This window comes from Dasypus novemcinctus, chromosome X, assembly GCF_030445035.2.
Source record: "Dasypus novemcinctus isolate mDasNov1 chromosome X, mDasNov1.1.hap2, whole genome shotgun sequence".
NCBI lineage: Eukaryota > Metazoa > Chordata > Mammalia > Cingulata > Dasypodidae > Dasypus > Dasypus novemcinctus.
In genome coordinates this window covers 5,854,495-5,878,781 of record NC_080704.1, presented here as the reverse complement: position 1 = coordinate 5,878,781, position 24,287 = coordinate 5,854,495, and the positions used below count along the sequence as shown (strand labels likewise).

General features: G+C 41.2%; 1 protein-coding gene across 2 annotated transcripts in view; it reads left to right on the top strand.

The window, feature by feature from the left end:
- LOC139436191 (neuroligin-4, X-linked) overlaps positions 1 to 19,239 on the top strand; it is a 353,424-nt gene extending 334,185 nt beyond the window's left edge. For both annotated transcript variants that reach the window (XM_071213275.1, XM_071213274.1), the window contains 3 exons: positions 3,133 to 3,318; positions 7,483 to 8,272; positions 15,616 to 19,239. In XM_071213275.1, coding sequence (XP_071069376.1) covers positions 3,133 to 3,318; positions 7,483 to 8,272; positions 15,616 to 16,465 — 1,826 coding nt within the window. In that variant the 3' untranslated portion in view covers positions 16,466 to 19,239. The remainder of the gene's footprint in view (positions 1 to 3,132; positions 3,319 to 7,482; positions 8,273 to 15,615) is intronic.
- Positions 19,240 to 24,287: the final 5,048 nt, after the last annotated feature.

Below are 24,287 nucleotides of genomic sequence, written 5' to 3'. Positions count from 1 at the left end.
AGCGATTTAGGTCTGCAGAGTTCCTGAAAACCTTGAAACTTGGATGGTAAGGGGTTGGGGTTGAGACTCACACAACTGGGAATTTTCAAAAGCATACTACATTTCCAGGTAAGAATTTGCTTGACCAGGAGAAAGTACTTTTTTCCTTTGTCCTGATGCCTCCACTCCAAACTGAGGTCAGGATGGGAAGTGGGGTGGGACTCTCACTCTCTACCCACTTTTTTCACAGTTCACAAGAATTCAAGCCAAATTCAGACTAACGAAGTTGATGATGGATTTAGACCCAAATCCATGCTTGGGATTCAGATCGGTTTGTCACAAATTGTGTGCCCTAGGAAAGTAAGCCATTCCTTCCTTCAATCCACTTCGTTCTCGGTTTATAGCATTCAGTGATAGCAAGCCCATTTTAGATTTTAGGAAACACCAGGTATCCACGGTCAGAATATGAAAGGAGCATGCTCTTGGGTATAGAAAATAAAATTGCTTACATTCACTCTATACCTGGAACACGAACTATGCCTTGCTGACAGTTGAAAAAATGAAAACAAAGCAACGCAAAAAAACCCCGGATGTTGCAGTAAACCAAGTTTTCATGGTGGAAACTGGAAACATCCGCTTCAGAAACACATTCATCTGCTAAATGTAAGAGACGCTTGATTGCCAGTTTCCCTCATCCTTCTTGGCGGACCTTGGAAGAAACTCCAAATCGCAAAGTTCAAACCTTACAACAGGATGCTGTTAGAAGAGCTAAGATGCACGTAGGCATGGAATACTAATTAGCCTGAAGTTAGAGAGGTTGCAACAGTCATGTTTTTAGGGAGGGATTATCTCTGATTTAATAAAGCCTGGAGATTTATTGAAGTTTGCAAATCCTCACTCTTTTGGTAGAAACAAAATAAGCAAGTAGGTCACTCTGCAAGAGTTGAAAGAAGTGGGTGGAGAAAGGATGTGTTAAAGATGGGTCAATTCTGCCAGAAAAAATTACTGGAGCCTTTAGGAATTAATCCCCTCTTCCCTGAATGGGAGAGAGAGGATTGTCTTATGTTTTATACAGCACCAAAATTGCCATTATCAGGCAGTTTTACCCATGCACTGCACAAAAGGGACTTTTCTCCCAGGCAAAAGCATGATTCACTTCATGAAAGTCCGTGTAAAAGTTTGAAAGATGAATGCAGGAGCTATAGAACATTTGCTGGCATGAAGGCCTTCTGAATAATTGCTAATGAGAGAGGAGGGGCGCTTGGGGAGATCTGAACCTTCCCCCTAAACAGAGCTCATCTCACATTGGATGGCTCTATGGGATATGCGTTAAGCATGTGCTTATACCTTGCTGTTATAATGTATTTATTTGTAGGATAGGGGACTGTGAGTTCTGACACAAGCTGAGCGTTTTATTGTCAATTTAGGGGAAATAAAAAACATCGTGCTGTTTGCTTTGAGCCAGGCTTTTCATTTCTTGGCTTGGTGCATTTTCCATAGGCACTCAGGGACGCTTTCAGAGGACTTTGTTTCTCAACTGGCCTTTAGTTATCTGTTGTTAGATATTAGAAGCTGGCCCTCCGGAGCTTCTCCGAGTGCTGTCAAGGTGGGTTAGGGGTGGGGTTTGGCAAAATGGTTTGGATTCATGTTATTTAGGGCCCAGATCAGACTGTCAGCAGTTAAGCAGCACGTCAGATGACCACAAATAGTTAATGAGCATTTGTTGAAATGAGAAGATGACATGGCCCTTGACGCAAAGAAATGCTTCAGAAAGGGAGGATGTCCTAACAAGGGTATATTGGACAAAAAAATAAGAATGAGAAAGGGGCAAAGGGTTTTTCAGAGTTATGTCAGAAGGCTTATCCATTACAGATGTGGGCCAACATTGCCTTAACATCTGTACAATGAACTCAGTAAACATTGAAGTTGCTTTAAATGTTCAGAACTTTGAATCTTGAGTGGATGAGTGGATGCCTTCATGAAGATTGACTGCAGACATCAGAGAAAAAATAATTTGCTGGGGCAAGTTATATTTCAGGTGAAAAGAAGACAATGGGATGAATTTCTAAAACTGATCGCTTTGTTAAACTAAGTGCCAATATTGCCTTATTCGCAACTTCTAAAAAGGAATTAGGAATGTGACATCTTGAGTGAAATCTTGATCTTCAGTTTACAGAACTTTCCTTCCTTTAGGATAAAATGATGTTTTGGGGACACATGAGGGAATCTGAATATAGAATGGTTTTTGGGTAAAATGAAGGAATTGTAATCTCTACATGTTGGGAGGTATGATTTTTGCCATATAGAAAAAAGAGATGCCTGCTAAATATTTAAGAATGGAATCTGATGCTGTCTAATAACTTACTTTGGAACTTCAGCAATAAAAATGGATAAATTAAAACATTAGCAAGTATGTCCATGAGAAAACCTGAAATACAGTGCTTTTGTGTATGTGTAGACTCCATCCCACTTAGATGCTGCAGGGACAGTTACTGGACATTGTATGTCCTCCCATGGCCCACTGGGTGGAACGTGGGAGAGTGTGGGCTATGATGTGGACCATTGACCATAAGGTGCAGTGGTGCTCAGAGATGTATTCACCAAGTGCAATCAATGTCTCATGATGATTGACGAGATCGTTGCTACAGGGGGAGGAGTGGGATGAGGGGGTTGGGGGTATATGGGGACCTCATATTTTTTAATGTAATATTTTAAAAAATCAATAAAGACAAAAATAAATAAAATGAAAAAGAATAAAAAAATTAAAAAAAAAACACCCTGTGCCCTCAGCAGTTTATTAGGAGATTTTTGCATTTTGCCAAGTAACGTGACAATTTGTACAAGAATGATATTTTGAATGTAGTGAAATGTGTAAAGTGTTTGGTATTGTTCCATGCTATGGATATTCTAGATGAATTTTGCCTTATATGTTACCCATTTCACTACCACCAGATGAAACGTTTTACCGTAACGTCTAAAGCAGCCATCATCATGACAACCGATAGTTAAGCAGTAGAATCTTGTCGGCCATAAAATCATTTCTCCAACATTCCTTCTCATTTAGAGCAGGGGTGGGGGATGGCTGTTCCAGGAGGGGTGATCTCCATGTGCTTAAAGAGCTGTCAGCCAAAAATACCCTGTGTTCTTTCGTAGGATTTTTAAGTACTGGGGACCAGGCGGCAAAAGGTAACTACGGACTGTTGGATCAGATCCAAGCGTTACGGTGGATCGAGGAGAACGTCGGCTCGTTTGGTGGCGATCCCAAGAGAGTGACCATCTTCGGCTCGGGAGCAGGGGCCTCCTGTGTCAGCCTTTTGACCTTGTCCCACTATTCAGAAGGTAATCAAAGCATTCCCTGTTGCGCGGGAAGCCCCACAACCAAGAAAGGAGAGGGCACAGACTCGTGACAGTACACAGTGGCTTTGCCGTGAGTCCCTCATGAAGCATCAATAGAAATTCCCAAAATCCCATACATCCGTGTTCTAAATCCACATCCTTCCCATTTGAACATTTTTTTCCCTAATTTAAATGCATGATAATGATGACAGCTAGAGCCAAAGACCTCTGTAGGAACCCAAAACTTTATGTTTGCATCCTGACTTTAAATGACTGGATCGAATTTAGATTTTATTAATGTCGAATATAAACCTGGGAAGAACCCGTCTGAAAAAAAGTGAGTCTTACTGGAAAGAATAGACTACAGTTAATAGTATAAGTATAATAATGTTTTCATGAATTGTAACCAGTGTACCACACTAATGCAAGGTGTTAAAAATAGGGAGGTATATGGGCACTCTGTATTTATTTATGCATGGTTTTCCTGTAAACATACACCTTCTCTAATACAGCAAAAGTCGTCCAAAAGAAAAACACTGTTTGGAAAACAGGTGCAAATTTGTCGGTTTTGGGTAAGCATGCCTTTCAGTCATAAGGTTTTGAAAATCACCGCATTGATTCATGTTAATTCTTTATGATTCCCAGAAATGTAAAGAGCATGTCGCATTCATGTGGTAAGCTTTCCAGCTTTCCTCCTTTATTTTGAATTATAGAAGTTGTAGGTTTACAGAAAATTCATGCAGCAAGTACTGTTACTATATACCTCCCCATTCCCCCTCAGTTTTCCCTATTATTAATAATTTGCATTAGCGTGGTACCTTGGTTACTATTTATAAACATTCTTATAATAATTACACCAGTAACTAGCCTACCGTTTATGTTAGGGTTGTACATTGCCATGTTTTCTTTTTAAATTTTTGTTCTAGGAACATATACACAACCTAAAGTTGCCCTCTTCCACCAGTTTCAAATACAGAATTCAGCGCTGTCAATTACCATCACCCCCATCCATTGCCAAAACTTTTCTCCTCCCTTTCCCCCTCAAATTAAACTTTGCACAAGGGAGCCCTCCAGAAGCTAGAAGGACAAGGGGCTGTGAGCCTGTCCTGGCTGCAGCTACTGGAAGAGGCAGGTGTGTCCACAGCCTTTTGACCTTGTCCCACTATTCAGAAGGTAATCAAAGCATTCCTTGTTGCGTGGGCAGCCCCACAACCTTTTGACCTTTGTGCACTCCCACTGTGCACCCACGGGGGGGGGGGGCTCAAACCACCCCCCGTGAAAAGCCAGAGCACATGCAGTGGTGGTAGCTCAGCCCACGTGGGCACTGGGACGTGGCGTTCAGCACACCTTCAGCCTACAGTCGCACCCGAGGCCTGGCACAGAGGATTACTTGAGTGCGTAGTGAGGAGTCCTTAGGGTATTAGACCAGAGATTTAAAAGAGAACCCAACAGGGACAGGGTGTAACCTCTTCCGGCAGCCTAGTAATAATTTCTAGGCTCTGGCATCAAAGGCAGAAGAAAACAGCAGCATCTGCAAAGCAAACTGAGTCTTGGGTTACCTGCCCAGGTGCAAAGTAATATGTAGAACAATGGTCTAAATCACCAGAATGTGTTACGTTATGTCCCTGCGTACTCAGTTTAAAAATCGCACCATACGTATGCTGAATGTTTACATTGAAAGCCTTTGTAACTTCCGTAGAATTAGATTCTCTTTAAATTATATTGCAGTATCTTTCTCAAAATTATCTTCAGGATCTGTAACATGCTAAAGAAGAGAGGCACAAGTGAACCATCTAATAACCTTGAATTCCTTTCTTCACTGCCTGTAACGTTATGGACAAGTCGCTGAATCTTTGTGTGCTTCAGTTTCTTCACTAGAAAGATTTGTTTGACTATGATTAAGTCCTCCAAAATCTGAATTAGTTGATTCTTACTTTCTTAACAGCTATTAAGAGGTGAAGTTAAAGTTTTTATTGGAATTAAATATTTCTTTAAAAAAGGAAAACATCAGTAACCAATAGATCATTTTCTATAGGCTTCTGTAGCATTTAAAAAATATCTAGATTTTCATTTTTCTCAGTTGTTAAAATCGCAGCTGTGGATTTGTAAAATGTTCAAAATGAGCCTGCATAATCATTAAATACAAGCGAGTTAAAATAAATTTGGGGAAGAGTGCTACCGAAGTTATTTAAATCAACAGATTAGAAATGTTTATGCTCTGGGAAAGAGATTTTGGATTGCTTATTTTTTGCAAGCTGGCTTTTCAAAACAGCTCATCGGTATAATGGAGAATTCTAAAATTGCCCACACTGGTTTACCTTAGGAATTCCACTTCCAGAAGTCTAGTCTAATGAAATCAGTGTAAACTTGGAAAAAGTTGTTTCCAGGAAGATGTTCACCACAATATTATCATCATAGCAAAGAATGAAATGCTAAGAGAGAAAAATTCAAGGGCAGTTGTAGGGAACTTCAAGTTATAAGGGACCATACGTCATATAGTTGATATAGTTGTATGTAAGTTGTAGAACTATGGAGAATTTAAAGTTGTAAGGCCCTGGAAGACACGTTTACTCAAAGAATGGGTGGTTAGTTATAAGAATTGTGTTTAAGATGTACAGGCTATGGAATCTCAGTGAACAGATCTGCATGTGTAATGAGGACAGATATGTAAAATAGACCAGGAAACAAAAGCCAAGAAGGAATTAAAACCAAATGCTGTTTTACAGGATTGTAGGCGATTTTCTCTTTATCCTATATGTCAAGTTTTATCCTATGGTTATAGTGTTCTCCTAACATAAAAATATGTATGTTCTCTATGTTACATATATATACAGTCCCTACCTACATTTATACAATCAGTTGAGAACAAATGTAACTTCTAGCAGCATTTTTCTGATTCTGATTGATGTAACTTATGTCTGAAGTAGATCCAACGTTGATATGTCAAATATAAACACTATTTCTCAACGAGTATTTTCTAAGCCTTAAGCTTCAGAAACCCATTCACCCAAGTTATTATGTATGCGATTATAAACACCAGGAGCTTGGCCCCCAAAGTGATTTTTGAAATGGCATAGACTTTGATGACGTATTGGACAAAACTAGATGATCTTAGAGTCTCAGCCTCGTGTGTCATCTTTGGGCAAAGTTCCAGTCTTTAAGATCCCATTTCCCGATTAAAATCCTGTCCTCCCCAACTTGTTTGCTTACATGACCTTAAAAAGCAAGAGGCCGTGAACTTCTGGATTCAGTGCTTAATTCTTCTGCCTACTCATGAGCCATCAGAGCCAGACTAAAGCTGGAATTCAAGAAAGGCAGGAAGAAAGAGGAGATGGAATGCTGAGAGTGTGTAGCCCAAATCTTTTGTCTCGCCATGGTTAAAAATTAAGGTATTAGACACCTGGGCATCCGTGCAGTAGATGAGCTAACTGGACTTTACTTCTAATAGTACCCATGATTTTTCACCTTACAGGGTATGTTTTTATTGTGGCAGAAGAAAATAGAGAAAACTCTGGGCTTTAAATTGATGTAATTTTTAAATTAATGAGACCTTTAAGAAATAACGGTTAGTTGAGTACTCAATTGGAGGATTTATGTAGGAGTAGCGACTTGATTTGATTTATTTTCATTGTTATGTTATAATATCTTCATTATATTGAAGATGGAAGTATAAAAACATGCATGAATTAGTACTCTGAAGTGGGTCATTTCTTCCCGTACAATGAAATGGTACCTGGGAGATGAAAGGGCCTTTGACATCTTACTGGTGAGAAGCATATTTCTATGGAATGGGGCCCATTCTTTCCTCTAAGAGTCTTTTGTTTTCTCATCTGTGGGCAGGGGGGAGCAAAATCTATACTAAATTCTGGCAAGATAAAAAGATTTCATGTTACTAACGCAGCAGGAAATGTGTAAATGTAGTTGCATTTTTTAAAACCCTATTTTTTTTTTTTTTTTTTTTTGCATGCAGGAACATCCCATAAGAGTAACGTCCAACGGGGAAGGGCGGGGGGAGTTCCCAGTGAGCGAAAGAGAGGCTGAAAGCTGAATGCTGCTGCATCCAGAAATTCACATGCCTGAGATACAATGCAGGCATTCTTTGCTAAGTAAAAGCTGCGTTTTTATCTTTCGGGTTTTCATTTGCATGTCCACAATTTGCACCTGCAGGTCTGTTCCAGAAAGCCATCATACAGAGCGGCACTGCCCTGTCCAGCTGGGCAGTGAACTACCAGCCTGCCAAGTACACTCGGATATTGGCAGATAAAGTGGGATGCAACATGCTCGATACCACAGACATGGTTGAATGCCTTCGGAATAAGAACTACAAAGAGCTCATTCAGCAGTCCATCACCCCAGCCACCTACCACATTGCCTTCGGGCCGGTGATCGACGGTGACGTCATCCCTGACGACCCCCAGATTCTCATGGAGCAGGGGGAGTTCCTCAACTACGACATCATGCTGGGCGTGAACCAAGGAGAGGGCCTGAAGTTCGTCGACGGCATCGTTGACAACGAAGACGGCGTGACCCCCAACGACTTTGACTTCTCGGTGTCCAACTTTGTGGACAACCTCTACGGCTACCCGGAAGGGAAGGACACCCTACGGGAGACCATCAAGTTCATGTACACCGACTGGGCAGATAAGGAAAACCCTGAGACTCGGCGGAAAACCTTGGTGGCGCTCTTCACCGACCATCAGTGGGTGGCGCCCGCCGTGGCCACCGCGGACCTCCACGCCCAGTACGGCTCCCCCACCTACTTCTACGCTTTCTATCACCACTGCCAAAGTGAGATGAAGCCCAGCTGGGCCGACTCCGCCCACGGCGATGAGGTGCCCTATGTTTTTGGCATCCCCATGATTGGTCCCACGGAGCTCTTCAGCTGCAACTTCTCCAAGAACGACGTTATGCTCAGTGCCGTGGTTATGACCTACTGGACCAACTTCGCCAAAACCGGGTAGGTTCTTCTCCATTCAGTCGTTTGGCTCCTCGCTATGAGTATTTTATCTAAGAAAGAAATCTAGTATTCTCTTTCACTGTGGGTACACACACGCACATCCATATACAATCCCAGGAGTCGTTTCTTTCTATTGTAGAAGGAAAACTAGTTTTTCTTTATCCTTAAATTGTTTTCTGTCAAAACGGAGATGTTACCAGAGTGGTGTAAAATTCAGCACATTGAAAATTCAGCAGAGCCATTTCCTACCTGCTGGCACAGGACTGGGAAGTACCTCAGTTGTTTGATTAAGAGGTGAACGCAGAGTTTCGAATATAAATAGGACCTCTCATTTGTTAAACAGAAGGGCTATCAAAACAGAGGTGCCACACAGGAAATTGTTCTTACTGCACAGACAGAGGAGCAAAATAAATCTCAAAACTATCATGGAGAAATAGAACGCTAGAAAGAAAAGCTTATTGGCTAAATGTAGTTGGAAATATGTCAGTGTTGTGGAGCAGAGCCTCTTTACCACTGAGAAAAAAGACTAAAACATCTTAAACAGCTACAGATATGATATCTTTCCATTTACCCTTGTCTAATAGCATCATTTGGAAAATTAATGAGGTATCGTTCTGTTGCACCTGTGTGTGCTGCTGTCGTTAACCTTGAGCCTCTCGTACTGAATTAAAAATGAAGATGCCGTGAGCCAGGGGTGGATGGTAAATCTTGCGCTGGAACGCTGAATGTCAGAATTGGGTTCCCAGACTGCAGCGTCTCTGCAGTACGAGAGCCTTAAGCAGGGTCACCAGAGGATTCGGCTATGCCCGAGATTCTCATGCCTAGTTGGGTTAGCAGGTTTCATTCTTCACCATGATTCCATATGTTATTTGGTGGAAGGGCGTCGAAGGATGTTTTGTGCACTTAAGTATGGCGTGTGTCTTGAGTGGAAAATGCGTTTTTGAATTCTGATCTCAAACAGACTAAAAATTTGATCTAAGAAGTGCTGACATGGGAAGTGGGAAACGGAGAAGGTTCAGATATTTGTCTGTAGCCAAAACTCTCTTCGACAAGGTATTAATTAGAGTGAAATCAATTGGTATTTTTAAGAAATCACGGTGAGGGCAGGACCCTGCCCATTTATGTCACAGAACTATGTCCAGTGGCATCTGCCATTGTGGTTTTGCCTTATCTGGACGCACAAATGCTCCCCTGAGGGTTTCCCACATCAAAGGCGTGCCCTTTCAATTTTCACGCCATCTGCATCCAAACGTATTATTTACTTAAAATCTAATCACACTATCATTATTTATCTAAAATGGCATACACTTGTTTCTTTCCTTACATGATTTCCTTTGAAAATAAAACATGATATCATTTCCGTATGTGGAAACTGGGATCACTTGTCATTAATTGAACTGAATTGTCAAAGAAAAATAGTGAAATCCAAATAAATGTCCTTAAATTCTTTCCAACTCGGCCTTCTTGCCAAGACTGTAAGGTCTCTCTCATTGTTAAAAAAGAAGGAAATGTGTGTCCTGAGATGGTCAAGAACCTCTAGTACCAAGCAGGTACTCTCTCCTAGGCGTAATCAGAGGACTGACAGAGAATTGAGAAGGTGACAGACAATGTTCTTTCTATGTGACTGAGTGCTTTTTAATGCCATAACTCTCTTTCCTAACATCATCTGTACAGCTCTCGTGGCTCACATCCCTAGGTGGAGAATAGGGAAGTAGAGCTATAAAATGGCCCAGGACAGATGCCTCCGGTTGCCTTTAGTAGTTTTTATTTCAGGTGCTTTCAGTTTTCTTAAAAGTATTAAAGTGGCTGCAACAGAAGAGGAAGGAATGAGGACGTGAAATTGGATGGGTCGCTTTGTCTTGACTGAGGCTGAAACCTCCACGCAGGGATTTATTGATGTAGCAGGGTATACCTATGGCGGGTCTCCAACAGCTGTCCAGAGAATCTAGATTGTGCCCAGACAGAAGCTATCTTTGTTACTTCTGCAAATGTGGAGAGGAACCGAAATAATAATACTTGGGAATATTAATGCAGTGTGTTTCCTTCATACCTTTGAAAGGTAATTCGAATGACTCACATCATCTAGAAAGGCAGTGTACTCGGAACTCCATCAAATGTGCAAGGCTAAGTGCAATTTCAAATGTTAATAGCTGATGACATTTCAATTGTGGTTGGTTTTAACAAGAAAACAGAGGGTTTTGCTGTTGGGCAGAACCTGGTGATTTATGTATTTGTAAGTGAACGGAAAGGGCTTGAGTATTTGCTATTATTTTTTTAAATTGTTTTAAATTGGGAATTGGCGTGGTTAGAGCTGTGTGAGAATAGAAGTCCTTGTAATTAGGAGGCCCTTTCAGTGGTCAAGGTGAGGAGAAGGAACCTAAAGAGCAGAGGATAAGTAACGGTAGTTGTCACAGCATTGAGTGAGGTGCTTTACTATGTTCTGCAGAAGGAATCCTCAGGCCGTGGTGCATAGGCTATGATGAAATGATTTTGAGAACCTTGACTGCTTCCTTCAAGTACTACAGAGAAGGGTTAGATTATTAGAATGTCTTTATCTATCCCAGTTAACACACTACAATCAAAAGAGGACTGTATTGCACCAAGATAGGCTACACCGCAATCATTTGACAGGTCTCCCATCCTGCTACATTCTGATGTTCCTGATAGTTCATAATCTGCCAAGAAGACTTGATATGTTGATGTTTCTTTATATACATCCTAAAGCTAACACTTCTAAGCTTTATCTACATGTAAAAATATATGTATTTCTGTGACCAGTTAGCAAGACATGCATGATTAACATGTGTTAGGTACTGTGTTTGAACCAATAAATGAATCCTCCTGCAAAAAAAAAAAAAAATACATGTATCTGATACGGCAATCTTTTGGTTTTAGATGAGGACAGAAAAATAATGTTGGAAACGTGCCCTTAATAAAACATGAGAGAAAGAGAGTTGGAGGAAGGGAGGCAGAGAAGGGGGGGGGAGGCGAAGACATAGAGAAAGAAGAAAGAGGGAGGAGGGAGAGGAGAGACTACAGGGAAGAAGGGAAGGAAATTGAAGCCTCATTGCAAATCATCTCATTGCTACATTCTTGACAGCCTTAGGACACCACCCTTAGAGAAGGAAATTCAGCAAATGTGGTCAAAGAGGTAAGAAAGTTCCCAGCAAGCCTCACAGACTTTGGGACCTGATACTGACAATCAAGAAACAGCAAGGCTGTAAGAAGTCATTTGCTTGCTAGCTAGCCGGGTAGTTAGTTAGTTAGTTAGTTAGTTAGGGTAAGGAAGGGGTATGGCCAGGCCGGTGCTTGGGGAGGGTGTCGCTTGGACCTATGAGGGTCTCAGTGTTCAGGTGGGAGGGTGGAACCAAAACACTGCAGTAAGAGAGCAGTGTAGGTCAAAACATTACAGGTTATTCTAGAAATAAGCCAAACTTGGAAAGCTTTGATAAATGGGAAATTATGTCAAGGAAAAGTATCCTCCAAGATTTGAAAAGGCTTATAATAATCAAAATCTTTTTCATAGGAAAACCTTTCTGAGTAAGACGGGTGGAAAGGAGTTGGTCATAATTGTCCAGTAAAGTCCAGGGATTCATTGATCAAGGACCGACTCAGTTTGAGTTCCCTTTGAGAAGAGTAGATGAAAAGGAAATGGAGGAAAAATCCATCTCTCTGCATTCCCTGGTAGCACACTGAACCCCGAGCAGTCAGAGGATGCACTGCATATTGAAGGCTGTAAATGCAAGTGGAATTCAGGGATGGGAGGACGATTCTCAGAAGATAAATAAAACCAATGTGCATTTTGACTTTTCAGCTTTGTCCTTGGTAGTTTGGTGTGGGTGGGGAGAAAGGCGTATACATTTTGTTGGCTCCATATGTCATTTCTTCTTTTGAGTTTCTTGGTACCCAATGATGAACGTATATTCAAACCTTGTCGACGCTTTGACAAAAGTTAAAAATAAGTGGCCCTTGAGGGTCTTAAATATCTTGCGCAAAAGTCTAGTTTCAAAGGTGACTTTCTTGGCCATAAATACGCTCAGCTGAGCCTGCTCCATGCCCCCTGGTGGCGTTACTACATACGCTTCCGGTGCAAAGGGCAGTTGTCTTCTAGGGATATAAAAAATGAACTGTCAATTTGCTTTAGGTGCACGGAGGACCTTACAACACCTAACAGCAGATCTGAATGGTTACTGATATCTTAAATTGTATTGTCTGCCTCTAGAAAATAATGGAAACCACAAGACTTGGAACTGCATTTTCCTATCCACTGCCAGGATGACCTCTCAAATAAAATATGACATGGGAAAACTTCCACATTAGGAGTTAAGGAATAGGGATGAGAGGACTTGAATTTATGAAGGAGACAAGATTGATCCTGCTTCTTTCTATCCTTGATCGCTGTAATCTTTAATTTTACTAAGGGGAATTAAAACACTTCATGTGCCGAAGGGAAATCCAAGAAATGAAACACCGGTGTCCCTCTTACAGATGTTAGCATTGTTTGAGGGTTTGACAAGAGAAAATGATTTGGGCTTTCATGATCTCTGTAAGTTTATCTCAGTTTTAGAATTCTGACTGTGCATCTCAAAGAAGTTCAATAGGTAGACAGTATCAGGCTAAAGCTTACTTATCTGGATTTGCCAAATCCCCTGCTCTATTCTTTGAGAACAAAAAAAAAAAGTGTTTCTTTACCTTTTAAATGTACACTGAATTCCTTCAAAAGGAACCTAATACTCAGTATGAACAGAACACTCTTTTCTTAAAAATCTATGCCTGGATAAATGGTCTAATGGATTCAAATATGATTTAGTAAAATCAGATCTGCAAAAAAATAGTTGGAATCCTTACTCCCTTTTGTTTCTTCTAAAACAATAAAAATCAAAGGCAAATGTTTCCATAGCAGATCTAGTTGGTAAGAATTCTTTATACCAGAATGTTAAAAAAAAAATAGAGTATATTGAATCCAACATTTTTTAAAACACCTGAGTTTAAAAATATTTTCAAAGGTATTAATGCTTCTATCTGAAAATATAATTACAAAACTTATTTAAGGTAAATAAATTTTGACCTACAATATTACATTTTATATTTTTCAATCTATTGGTAAAATGAAACCACTGGGTGTATTCAATTAACAGGTAAAATTTTTTCCTTGTATTCCATAGTAACCCTTATTTTCTATTCTGTAGTCCTCTCCCCTTCTCAGCTTTTAGGAGTTTTACTTTCTATATTGGGTAAAAGGGGTTAATATTTGCCAAATGTCCACTACAGCCAGACATTTTGAGTCATTATTTGACCTTCTCCAGTAACCCCCAAGTTCAGTATTCTCATCCAAGCTATAGATGAGGTAGCCGAGGCTGAGAGAGGCTGGGTAATTTGTTCAGTATTTCTCAGCTGTGTGGAGCTGGCACAGCAGAAAGCTGAATATATAAGGACGATTCATTTCACCATCATGGTAGACTGAGACCGAGAGCAAAAATCCTTCCTTTGACGGACAGTTTTACCTCTTGGTCACGTATATTATTTGAATCCTGTACGGCTTATAATAAAGGTTATAGTCTTGATCTACAACATGAGCTCTGCCCCTCAGGCTTGCTGGTATGTAAGCAAATACTCAATGACTGGAGGCATTAATAGGAGAGAGGAGTTAGAGCACACACGCAGAGGGTTAGAGAACACGGTGTTGCAACTTTAGCTTCCTTTATGTCTCGTCTTCCTGCTAATTGAATGAATGTTCAGAGCTGTCCACAAGGTACCATTTGTACCCTGCACAATCTCAGTTTTTTATTAACAGATGTGAAGATGATATTTGTTTTGCAGCTCACTTTGTCAACCATAAATGGGAAATTGATAATTTGATAACTTCTTTTATTGTGGCCTATTATCTTAGAGAATCAGTTACAAGAATGTTCAACATGGTATGTGGATTACCTATAATTTTTGATGCTTCCCCTTCTTCCTGTGCCCATTTCTGTAAATAATATGTTATCAAGCATACTTTATAGCCATATAAACTCTCAATGTATTGCATGACGTGTTACTTAAATGCTTTAATTTCACCATATCTTTTTTTTTTTTTTTAAAGATTTATTTATTTATTTAATTAATTTCCTCCCCTCCCCTGGTTGTCTGTTCTTGGTGTCTATTTGCTGCATCTTGTTTCTTTGTCTGCTTTTGTTTCTTTGTCCGCTTCTGTTGTCGTCAGCGGCACAGGAAGTGTGGGTGGCGCCATTCCTGGGCAGGCTGCACTTTCTTTTCACGCTGGGCGGCTTTCCTCACGGGCGCACTCCTTGCGCGTGGGGCTGCCCCACGCGGGGGACACCCTTGCGTGGCACGGCACTCCTTGCGCGCATCAGCACTGCGCATGGCCAGCTCCACACGGGTCAAGGAGGCCCGGGGTTTGAAACGCGGACCTCCCATATGGTAGACGGACGCCCTAACCACTGGGCCAAAGTCCGTTTCCCTCACCATATCTAAATGTCATGTTTTCCCAAACCTTTGACAATTAATGGAATGTCATTTTAGTCTGTACCCACCTCAGATCTGAAAATGGATTTCGAGTAACATTCACGATTTAATTTATTCTTATTTTCATAGAGGCATTTGTCTTTCAAAAAGAGAGTCAACAAACAATGCCTATTTCTACCTACAATCATTTTGTAATTACAAAGCATGGGTATTTTTTTTTTTTGTTCTACATATAATTCAGGTATTAAAACTGCAATACTTTTTCATCTGTTTCAAGAATAATTCTTTAGTGAGGAAACAAATGCCCGCTCTTGGAACAGCTTCTAAATCAGTGTGCTTCACCCTTAGCACCATCGGCATTTGAGGCCAGATGCGTCTTAGTTGTGGTGGTGTGTATCCTCTGCATTGTAGGATTTTTATCAGCATCCCAGGCTTTGACCCACTACATCTCAGGAGCATCCCCTACTTAATTATGACAACAAAATCTGCCTCCAAATATCATCAGATATCCCCTGGAGACCAAAACTGCCTCTGGTCGAGATTGACAGCTCTAAAGTAATTACACCTGCAGTACATAATGTTTTCCGTTTTCATCCATCATTTAAGGTAATTTTATGCATTTAATCAAAACTCTTAGAAATATTGTTTTTACAAATGCCATCATACTGATGAGGGAATTTTAAGGAAAATGCGAAACGGTAGCCATGTTTCAGATTAAAGCACAGCACTTGTCAGTTCCTGCTTGAGTGTCTCGTGCTGTTAAATAAAAATATACCACGAACTGATCCCCATGTCCTGCCTTATCCAAGGAAGAGTTTTGCTGGTCCAATGCGGAAGAGTGTGACTTCTCTTTGTTTTCTCTCTTCTGTCCCCAGTGATCCTAACCAGCCAGTCCCCCAGGATACCAAGTTCATTCACACGAAACCCAACCGCTTCGAGGAAGTGGCCTGGTCCAAATACAACCCCAAAGACCAGCTGTATCTGCACATTGGCCTGAAGCCGAGGGTGAGGGACCACTACCGCGCGACCAAGGTGGCCTTCTGGTTGGAACTCGTGCCCCACCTGCACAACCTCAACGAGATATTTCAGTATGTGTCCACGACCACCAAGGTCCCTCCCCCAGACATGACGTCCTTCCCCTACGGCACCCGGCGGTCGCCCGCCAAGATCTGGCCGACCACCAAGCGCCCGGCCATCACGCCGGCCAACAACCCCAAGCACTCCAAGGACCCCCACAAAACGGGGCCCGAGGACACCACCGTGCTCATCGAGACCAAGCGGGACTACTCCACCGAGCTCAGCGTCACCATCGCCGTGGGCGCGTCCCTCCTCTTCCTCAACATCCTGGCCTTCGCCGCGCTCTACTACAAGAAGGACAAGCGGCGCCACGAGACGCACCGGCGCCCCAGCCCCCAGAGGAACACCACCAACGACATCGCCCACATCCAGAACGAAGAGATGATGTCGCTGCAGATGAAGCAGCTCGAGCACGACCGCGAGTGCGAGTCCCTGCAGGCCCACGACACCCTGCGGCTCACCTGCCCCCCGGACTACACGCTCACCCTGCGCCGGTCCCCGGACGACATCCCACTTATGACACCCAACACCATCACCATGATCCCGAACACACTGACAGGCATGCAGCCTTTGCACACCTTCAACACCTTTAGCGGAGGGCAGAACAGTACGAATTTACCCCACGGACACTCCACCACCAGGGTATAGCTCTGCCCTTTCCTTCCCCTCCCTCTGCTGCCCCCCAACTCACAAGCCACCAAGGAAGAGCCAAGGCACCTGTGCAGCCAAGGACTGCTCTCCACCACGCTCACCTAAGCGAGAGCGAGCAAGGACGGCGTCTGCGCCTCTCCCGTCCCTTCCCTCTGGAATCTTTCCCCCAGCGTTTCAAGAACAACTCCTGACCCTGAGAAATGTGAAAAAGTAGACATTGACAGTTCCAGTACTATTTTAAGACACCCCCCCCCCCCCCCATCACTCCAGAGGACGTTTCCTGGGACTCGGGCCTCGTCATTTTAAGGACCTGCATGGCTCCAGCCTAACTGGTCGCAGCTGACAATTCTGGAGCTCAGCCAGGGACGCTATCATTTTTTTAGAAAAAAAAAATTACAGTTAATAAATAAATAAAAGTTCTTTATGTGGCGTATGATGGATGGCTCTACTTAAAGGAAGAACCAGTCGGTGGGCTTTAACCCAGCATACGGATCTGCACTCCAGAGAGAAGGAAAAGTAGAATTTTATTATTAAAATAGGAGAACTGACTATGCAGTAAAAACACGTATAGTTCTGTGCAAAGAGATGTTTTGCCAGCCTGAACTATATTTAAGATACTTTGTAAAAAAAAAAAAAATATGTATATAGCTGTGAGTTTAAAAACACACATGGGGGGGGGGACAACAAAAAAAGCTTTTATTGGTGTTTTCAGTTTGAAAGAGCTTTTAGCAAGGTTGTGCGTTCCATTGTACCCTGTCTGTATATAAATATATATACATTAGTCATATCACCTCTGTTTCCTCCCAGACAAAGGAGGCTTTTCTTAATTACTTGTGGTAAACAAAGACCTGGGTTTTCTAACTCACTTCATTTGTAGGAGAATGTAGCGTCATACAGAGGAAAAAGACTTATCTGTGTGGCCTGCCTCTTTTCCCCTTCTCGGGTTGCACAAGTGCATGTGACAGCATTCTTAGGAGACCGTTGTTTTTAGGAAACTTTTATTTTTGTGTGTGAGCCTTCGTGAAGATGCGACACAAAGCTGGGTCCCCTTAAAGTGGAATATATTTAAAGCTGGTTGGATTAGAGACGCGCACACACAGAGCAAACAGCAGGGGAAAAAAAATACAAGTCTGGTTCTGTAGTTGTGGTTCTTTGAATGCGTTTAGGAAGGGTTGCTTCCCACCCCGGGGCCCTGCCAAGAGGAAAGAAAGCTTGCCTTTGGTCTGGCTCAGCCCGGCCGCGTAAATCCAGCTCTGTATTCCCAGCAGCTGCGGAGGGCTTCGGCTGATGAAGAACCTGCCAGTTTTGCTAATCAGATTGAAGGAGGACATGTGTCTTTCCTTTCTGTCGCAGCAGCGAGGCCCTTATTTATCAGGAAGCAGGGTTTTCATTTAAATTTTCTATATCATTTATGGGGTAAAACATACGCTTGTCTGAAAATATTCCTTTTTTTGTGTGTGGATTTACGTAACAGTCACCGTTCAGTGCATGTTACGGAGAGACGAAAACACAAGGCATGACGTAAAATGCGCTTTGCGTGGGATTTCTGGAAAGTGTTGATCGCTTCCCTGTCGAGATAATAGATGAAAATGATTGTCCCATTTTGAATTGGCAGCCTGGGGGTCAGAGATTTGTCCCTCCAATAGCGTATCAGTTTCTCATTTTCCTTTTTAATTTTCCTTGAGGAATGTTTTGAGTGTTATAAGGGTGGAAGAAAAATAAAGCATTATTTCATTTTTCAACTATTACTGCATCACCAAGAAATAGTTACCAAAGATATTTGAAGATAAGGTCTCTAGGTTTCATTGTGGTATTCTAGAAACCCAGTCTTAAATTTCATTATTATGTGGCTACATACTCCTTCACCTGCCAGAGACCCCCAGTTTCTCTGTACCCTTTCAGTAACAACCTTTGAATACTGAATCCCTCAAATAAAACTGTAGAATTAAGTCAGCGTCTTTGAAGATTCCCTCTAGAGGAAGAGAATTTGTAGAAATTCATAAAAATCACATAATAACGCCTATTGCCGATGTTGGTTTAAATTTGATAGTGAGTCTTTGCATATACATATGTGAAATAGTATGATCCCAACGTAGCCCAAGGTGAGATAACAGATTTCCCCCATAGCTAGCTGTGCCATGCATACAATTTTATCCCTGATGCATCATTTACTAAAGCCGTTATCAGGCCATTTCTGCAAGCTATGTATTACCCCATTTGGGCCACAGCAAATGAGCTCTCCATGAAAATACAAAGGAAGTGATGCTTGGCATTAAATTTGGTTCGGTATGTTTGTAATGTGAATTTCAGTATTTGTTCAGTATTTCCAATTGTCTTCTGCTAGCAATATGTACAGTAAGGCGTCGGGCTTGTGACATTTGGAAAAAGAGTTCCTGTTAAGTGAATAACTTTAGCTTTTACAGAGGATTATGATCAAAAGCAATTTAATACATCTTAAATGCTATCTTATTTCTACATGGAAAGAAGTTATAGAATCTTCATAGAGTTCTATGAGAATAAAATATACTTGATATCTATAAAAAGAGAAAAAAAGAGAAAAAAAAAGAAAAACAATAGAAAAAAATTACTTTCCTAGGCTTTTATTCTTGACCTTCAAAGGCACGCAGGGTTTAATGGTTTCTTGGGTTATTATTTTGCAATTTTGTTTTTAATTTTGCCTTAAGTAATGATAGAAGATATATATGGCTGGACACATATGTATAAACTTTTCAGCAGCATTTTTAATAATAAAATATCACAGTATTTTCTAATGCTTTGTGCAAATAATTACGCGTCCATTCTTTCTTTGTAGGCGGTCTTATTTTGTTGACTTTTTTCTTCTTTATGTGCCTTTTTGATTGTAAAAGCTCATTATACATCTGACATTGGCTATAAACAATGTCAACTTTCTGTCTAAAGCCTATTTTTACTACCTGGGAAATTCTCTTGGCCTGTCATCAGAGAATAAAGCCATGGATATTGACACTTACCCTCAGAAGATGCTTCCTGAAGTGGAGTGCTTTAACTCAGGACTTCTACTACCGCTCATTTCTAGGTGTTTCACATAATTATCCTTCTAACGCTTTAAAAGGAGAGCCTTAATGGAGTAACAAAGCGACAACAAGAAACGCTACTTAAACCCAGGAGGCCATACATGACAAGCAAATATTTCAGACATTGGTCTGAGCTCATTCTGTGAACATAAGGTGCACAGTAGATATTCTCCATATATTTGTTTAATGGAAATGCCTTTTGTAGAGATTGGAAGTACAAAAAGGGCCCAGGAGAACGTCGCTTTATTGCTTTCACCATTTAATGCAAACTTGGCAATTATGAATATCAAAGAATGTAACTCAAAGCACACCTTTTTAAAATTTTTTTTAAAGATACATAAATCACACAGAATGTTACATTAAAAATATAAGAGGTTCCCATATACCCCACTCCCACCACTCCTCCTACATTGACAACTTCTTTCATTAGTGTGGTACATTCATTGCATTTGATGAGTACATTTTGGAGCACTGCTACACAGCTGGATTATAGTTTACATTGTAGTTGACACTCTCTCAGTCCATTCTATATCAGGTTACACAGGATATATAAACAATGTCCCTGCAATATCATTCAGAATAACTCCAAATACTGAAAATGCCCCTGTATCACACCTCTTTCTCCTTCTCCCTGCCCTCAGCAACTCCTGTGCCCCCTTTCTCCACATCAATGATATACAATTTCCTCCATTGCTAGAGTCACAATAGTTCTATAGTAGAATATCAGTAAGTTCATTCTAATCCATATTTTATTCCTCCATCCTGCAGACCCTGAGATGATGATGTCCACGCCACGTCTAAATCGAGAAGGAGCAAAGCACACCTTTATTGTGCTGCTTCACTATTTCAAGTCCTGAGTTGGGGCCAGAGTTAAATTGAAAGAAAAATCATAGGTCATGGAACTCAGACAGAGAATTAAAAAATAAAAACAAGGTGCCGGTGTGGTAGCAGGTGAAACGATGATGATAGACGCTCAGTCACATTACCTTAACCAGGTCTGGGAGGAGTGGGAAGCTTTCTGTACAAAGCCCCCCTCTGAACTACCTCTTCCCAAATGAGTAGGCATCCATGCAGATGAAAAAAATGGTGATGGGATGAGGTAGAGTAGGACTCTCAAGCCACAGCTTTGAAGTGAGAAGACTTAGGAAGACTGAAACCACAGTTTGTTTGCTGTGGCTGAAATAGAAGGTGGTGTTGAGAAAAGTGTGGAGAACAAGGTGAAAGGTTGGCCAGATGATAAAGGGCTCAGATCTTGTGATGCGGTGTGTGGACCTTGTCCAGTGGCAATTGGGAGACAGTAAATGTTTTTTAAAAAAGTAGTGTGAGCCAATCTTTTATTTCTTGCAGTGCTTCTCAAATATTCATGTGCCTGTGATTTACCAGGGGATCTGGTTGAGAGATTCAGATTGGGTGGACTCGAGTCTGCATTTTTAACAAGCTCTCAGGGTTTGGAGATGTTGTTGCTCACATACTGAGTAGCAAAGATTCTGACTGTTAATTCCAGCAGGTGTGCTGGGGCTGCTTTGCATAGACAGGACACACGTCCAGAGAAACCAGTTAGGTAGGAAACTCGTGCCATGCATTTGAGAAGATACTGTCATCCTCTAAAGGGGTGGGGGTGGTATAGAAGGTGAAGGACGAAAGCAAAAAAAGAATCCTAAAATGGTTATGTGGGTTTATACTACCTCTTCTAGAACTAGTGAAAGTTGAGTTTATTAGCTTGGTGCAGCAAAGGAGAACATGCACAAGGAAAAGGGCATCACTTTGTGAGAGGTCCGATGGGTTGGTCATGGGTCTGCGCCTGCGCTGGGTGATCTGGGGAGGGCTGAATGGAGCAAGAGTTTATTCTGGCTTGGTTACTATCAGGGTATCAATAATTTTATCCAGGAGTTAAGGGGAAGAAAGCATGGCTAGTGTTGTCATTGGTGAAGAACCACTGTAAGAGAAGGGGAGTTAGACCATTTTTGAGGTTGCCCAAAGTCTTGATTTTTGTCTTATTGCACGATGGTCCTGGACAATCATCTGATGTTGCTAATTCCTGTAAAACCCACGCTTCCCACCCTCCTGAGCTCCAGTCTCTCAAAGCCTGTCTGCAGTGACATCACTGGACACACAACCCTTTAGAAAAGTAGATGAGTCCCATTTGGTTATTTTTGAACAGAATGTTCCATCACCTGATTTTCCCAGGTGCTATCGATTTCTGCATTTTAATTCTTCATGCAGCTCATAGCTAGTGAATTTGGTTCCTATCATTGATCTCTTCTTATGTATATAGATACTTTAATGCAGGTTACCATTATTGTATATGCAAAGAAATATATATATATTGAGAAAGAACCTTTTCCACCATACCTTTTCCATATAATTACTGTCAGGTTAATAACTTAGAAAACTTACAGAGAATTGGGTTTTTTTGGCTAGAGACAAGTGGCTGAGATTGCCTGCTCTTGCACTTGTGGACAAACAGGAGAAAAACCTAGCTGAAATTAACAGATGGACTCTATGTATAGGGAACTGTTTGGACCAGTTTCATTGTCTCGGAAAGGGACTGGCCAGAGAGCCAGTGGGGACCGAGACAAGTTGTCAAGATCTAAAACTGGGAGGAGCCCTGAAAGCAAATGCCTTCTAAGCCCAGCCTCCTAGGTAGCGAGCTCAGGAATTTGACTCATGTGTGTCCATTGACACAGGAAGCAAATTGGAGAGATGCCTTTCTGGAACTTCAAGAAACAGTCTTAAAAATGTTCCCATGAAAACTGGGAAATTAGACTGCCCAATTTCAAGTATCAGAAGCATCATCATGCTTGAAGTGCAAAATCTGTGAAATCCGTGTTTGTGGGCTCGTATATTAATTTCACCACCCTCCTTTGATTTTATAGATTACTTCTAAACACACTTTAGAAATAAAATATCAGGCTGCCTGTATTGTGGGTTTTAGGTATTATTTCTAGTACTTAAGGCGTAATTATGTTTTAAATTGTAACAATGAAATAGTAACTCTTCATGAGAATATGTATCACTTAAAGACAAAGTTCTCTAACAGTGTATGAGACTAAGTATCGAGTCAGCTATCTGAGAAGTAATCAAGTTTCATGTCCGAAAAGTTTCAAATGACAATTAAAATGTATTGCCAGGCATTGTTCTAAATAAGCCGAATGCATTAGTTCATTTGATCCTTACACCACTCGTAGTGCGTGCTTCTCTCATTTTACAGGTGATGAACTCCTCAAAGCTGCACCACCAGGAAATAAAGGAGCCAGGTTTGAACCCACACAGTGTTGAGGGAATATATCCTGAGAACGTAGCATCTGTTTTCTAATACATCTGCAGGAATATCCTGCCTCCTGTAGAAATGTTGAGAAATGTAGAGGAACAAAAGCATTTACCATAATTCCAACCCACCTTCAGAATATTACTAGTTTTACAATTCAAGGAATTTTTTCATGCATGCTCCAACATTCATAAACAGATCATTCAGAAATTTGGTAGAACCTGTTAAGATTTCAAAAGATATATAATTTCTTAGTTGGGCTTATTTTTTCACTTTACTTTCGTTTGCTTCTTTAAATATTGGAGTCTCTCTTATTCCAAAAAGAACATTTTAACAAAGCTTGCTATGCCTGCATCTCGCCTGATTGTGTGACTATGGCACATCAAACTTGGCATATGAAGGTTGCAATGCAGAAAGGAGAGAGAGATGCACAAAGGAGCATGGTAAATAGTAACTAACAAAGGAAAAAGGAAACACGTGGTGCTCCATAATTCCTGCCACATGTTTCATAAAACGGTGTTTTGGATAAAAGGCCACTGCGTATGCGGGAATGCCTAACAAACCTGTTCCAAGCTGAAGAATCTCAGGGGTGGGGTCTCTAAACACATACTGTCTGAAAAGCATAGCTGTTATAATAACCTGCTGCCCCCAATGCCCAGCCTCCCTCTTTCCCACATTTTAGCAACGGAAGAAACTATTTACATTTTATCGGGCTGCAGTCCCCAATCCCACACGGCTCTCAGTCCACTGTTCTCCATACCTTTGACATAGAATAGGTTCCAGGCTCTGGAAATGACCGACTTGCATTTAATGTCTTCCTGTTGGAAGAGTGATTCCACCTGTAAATATCAATCATATTTATATACAGTGTTTTCCACCCTGTCTCTCCTCACCCCTGAACTTCAGATGTCTTCGTGTGGGTTTCAAGAGAGAGAGAAATGAAAATACGACATGTCCCGATAACTTTCAGACACATTTTCATTGTATTCCTCAGTGCTACCCATGCTATACCAAGTTGTAATCTCCTTCTTCTAATCCAGGAACTTGTTTCTCAATATTATTTAAATGCATCCCTATTCACAGGTAGAAGTCAGAACCAAACCAATGTTAATTTAGGGGCACATGTAAGATGTTATGGAGTATGGAGGGCTAAAGTTTTATACTTTTAATTCCTTATTGCTGTGATCAGGGAAAATCCCAATATACATAATGCCAACAAAAAAGTATGCCTGGTTATGGGTTTAACGACTTGTGTGCCTTATAAAATATACACAAAAATCCGCATTATACAGAAAGTATCAGATGTTACCGGCATCTGGTCTGTAGCATCCACATTCAATTTCACATTTACCTTTGTCCTCATAGGAGCTTTGAAATGTTGGAATCACCAGGAAACCTAATTGAATGAATTATTCGTCTTGAAGTCAAGATTCCTGGAACATATGGCTTACCACTTTGGTATCTCCACCAAAGTACCGTAGGAAGGCTTCTGTTCAAT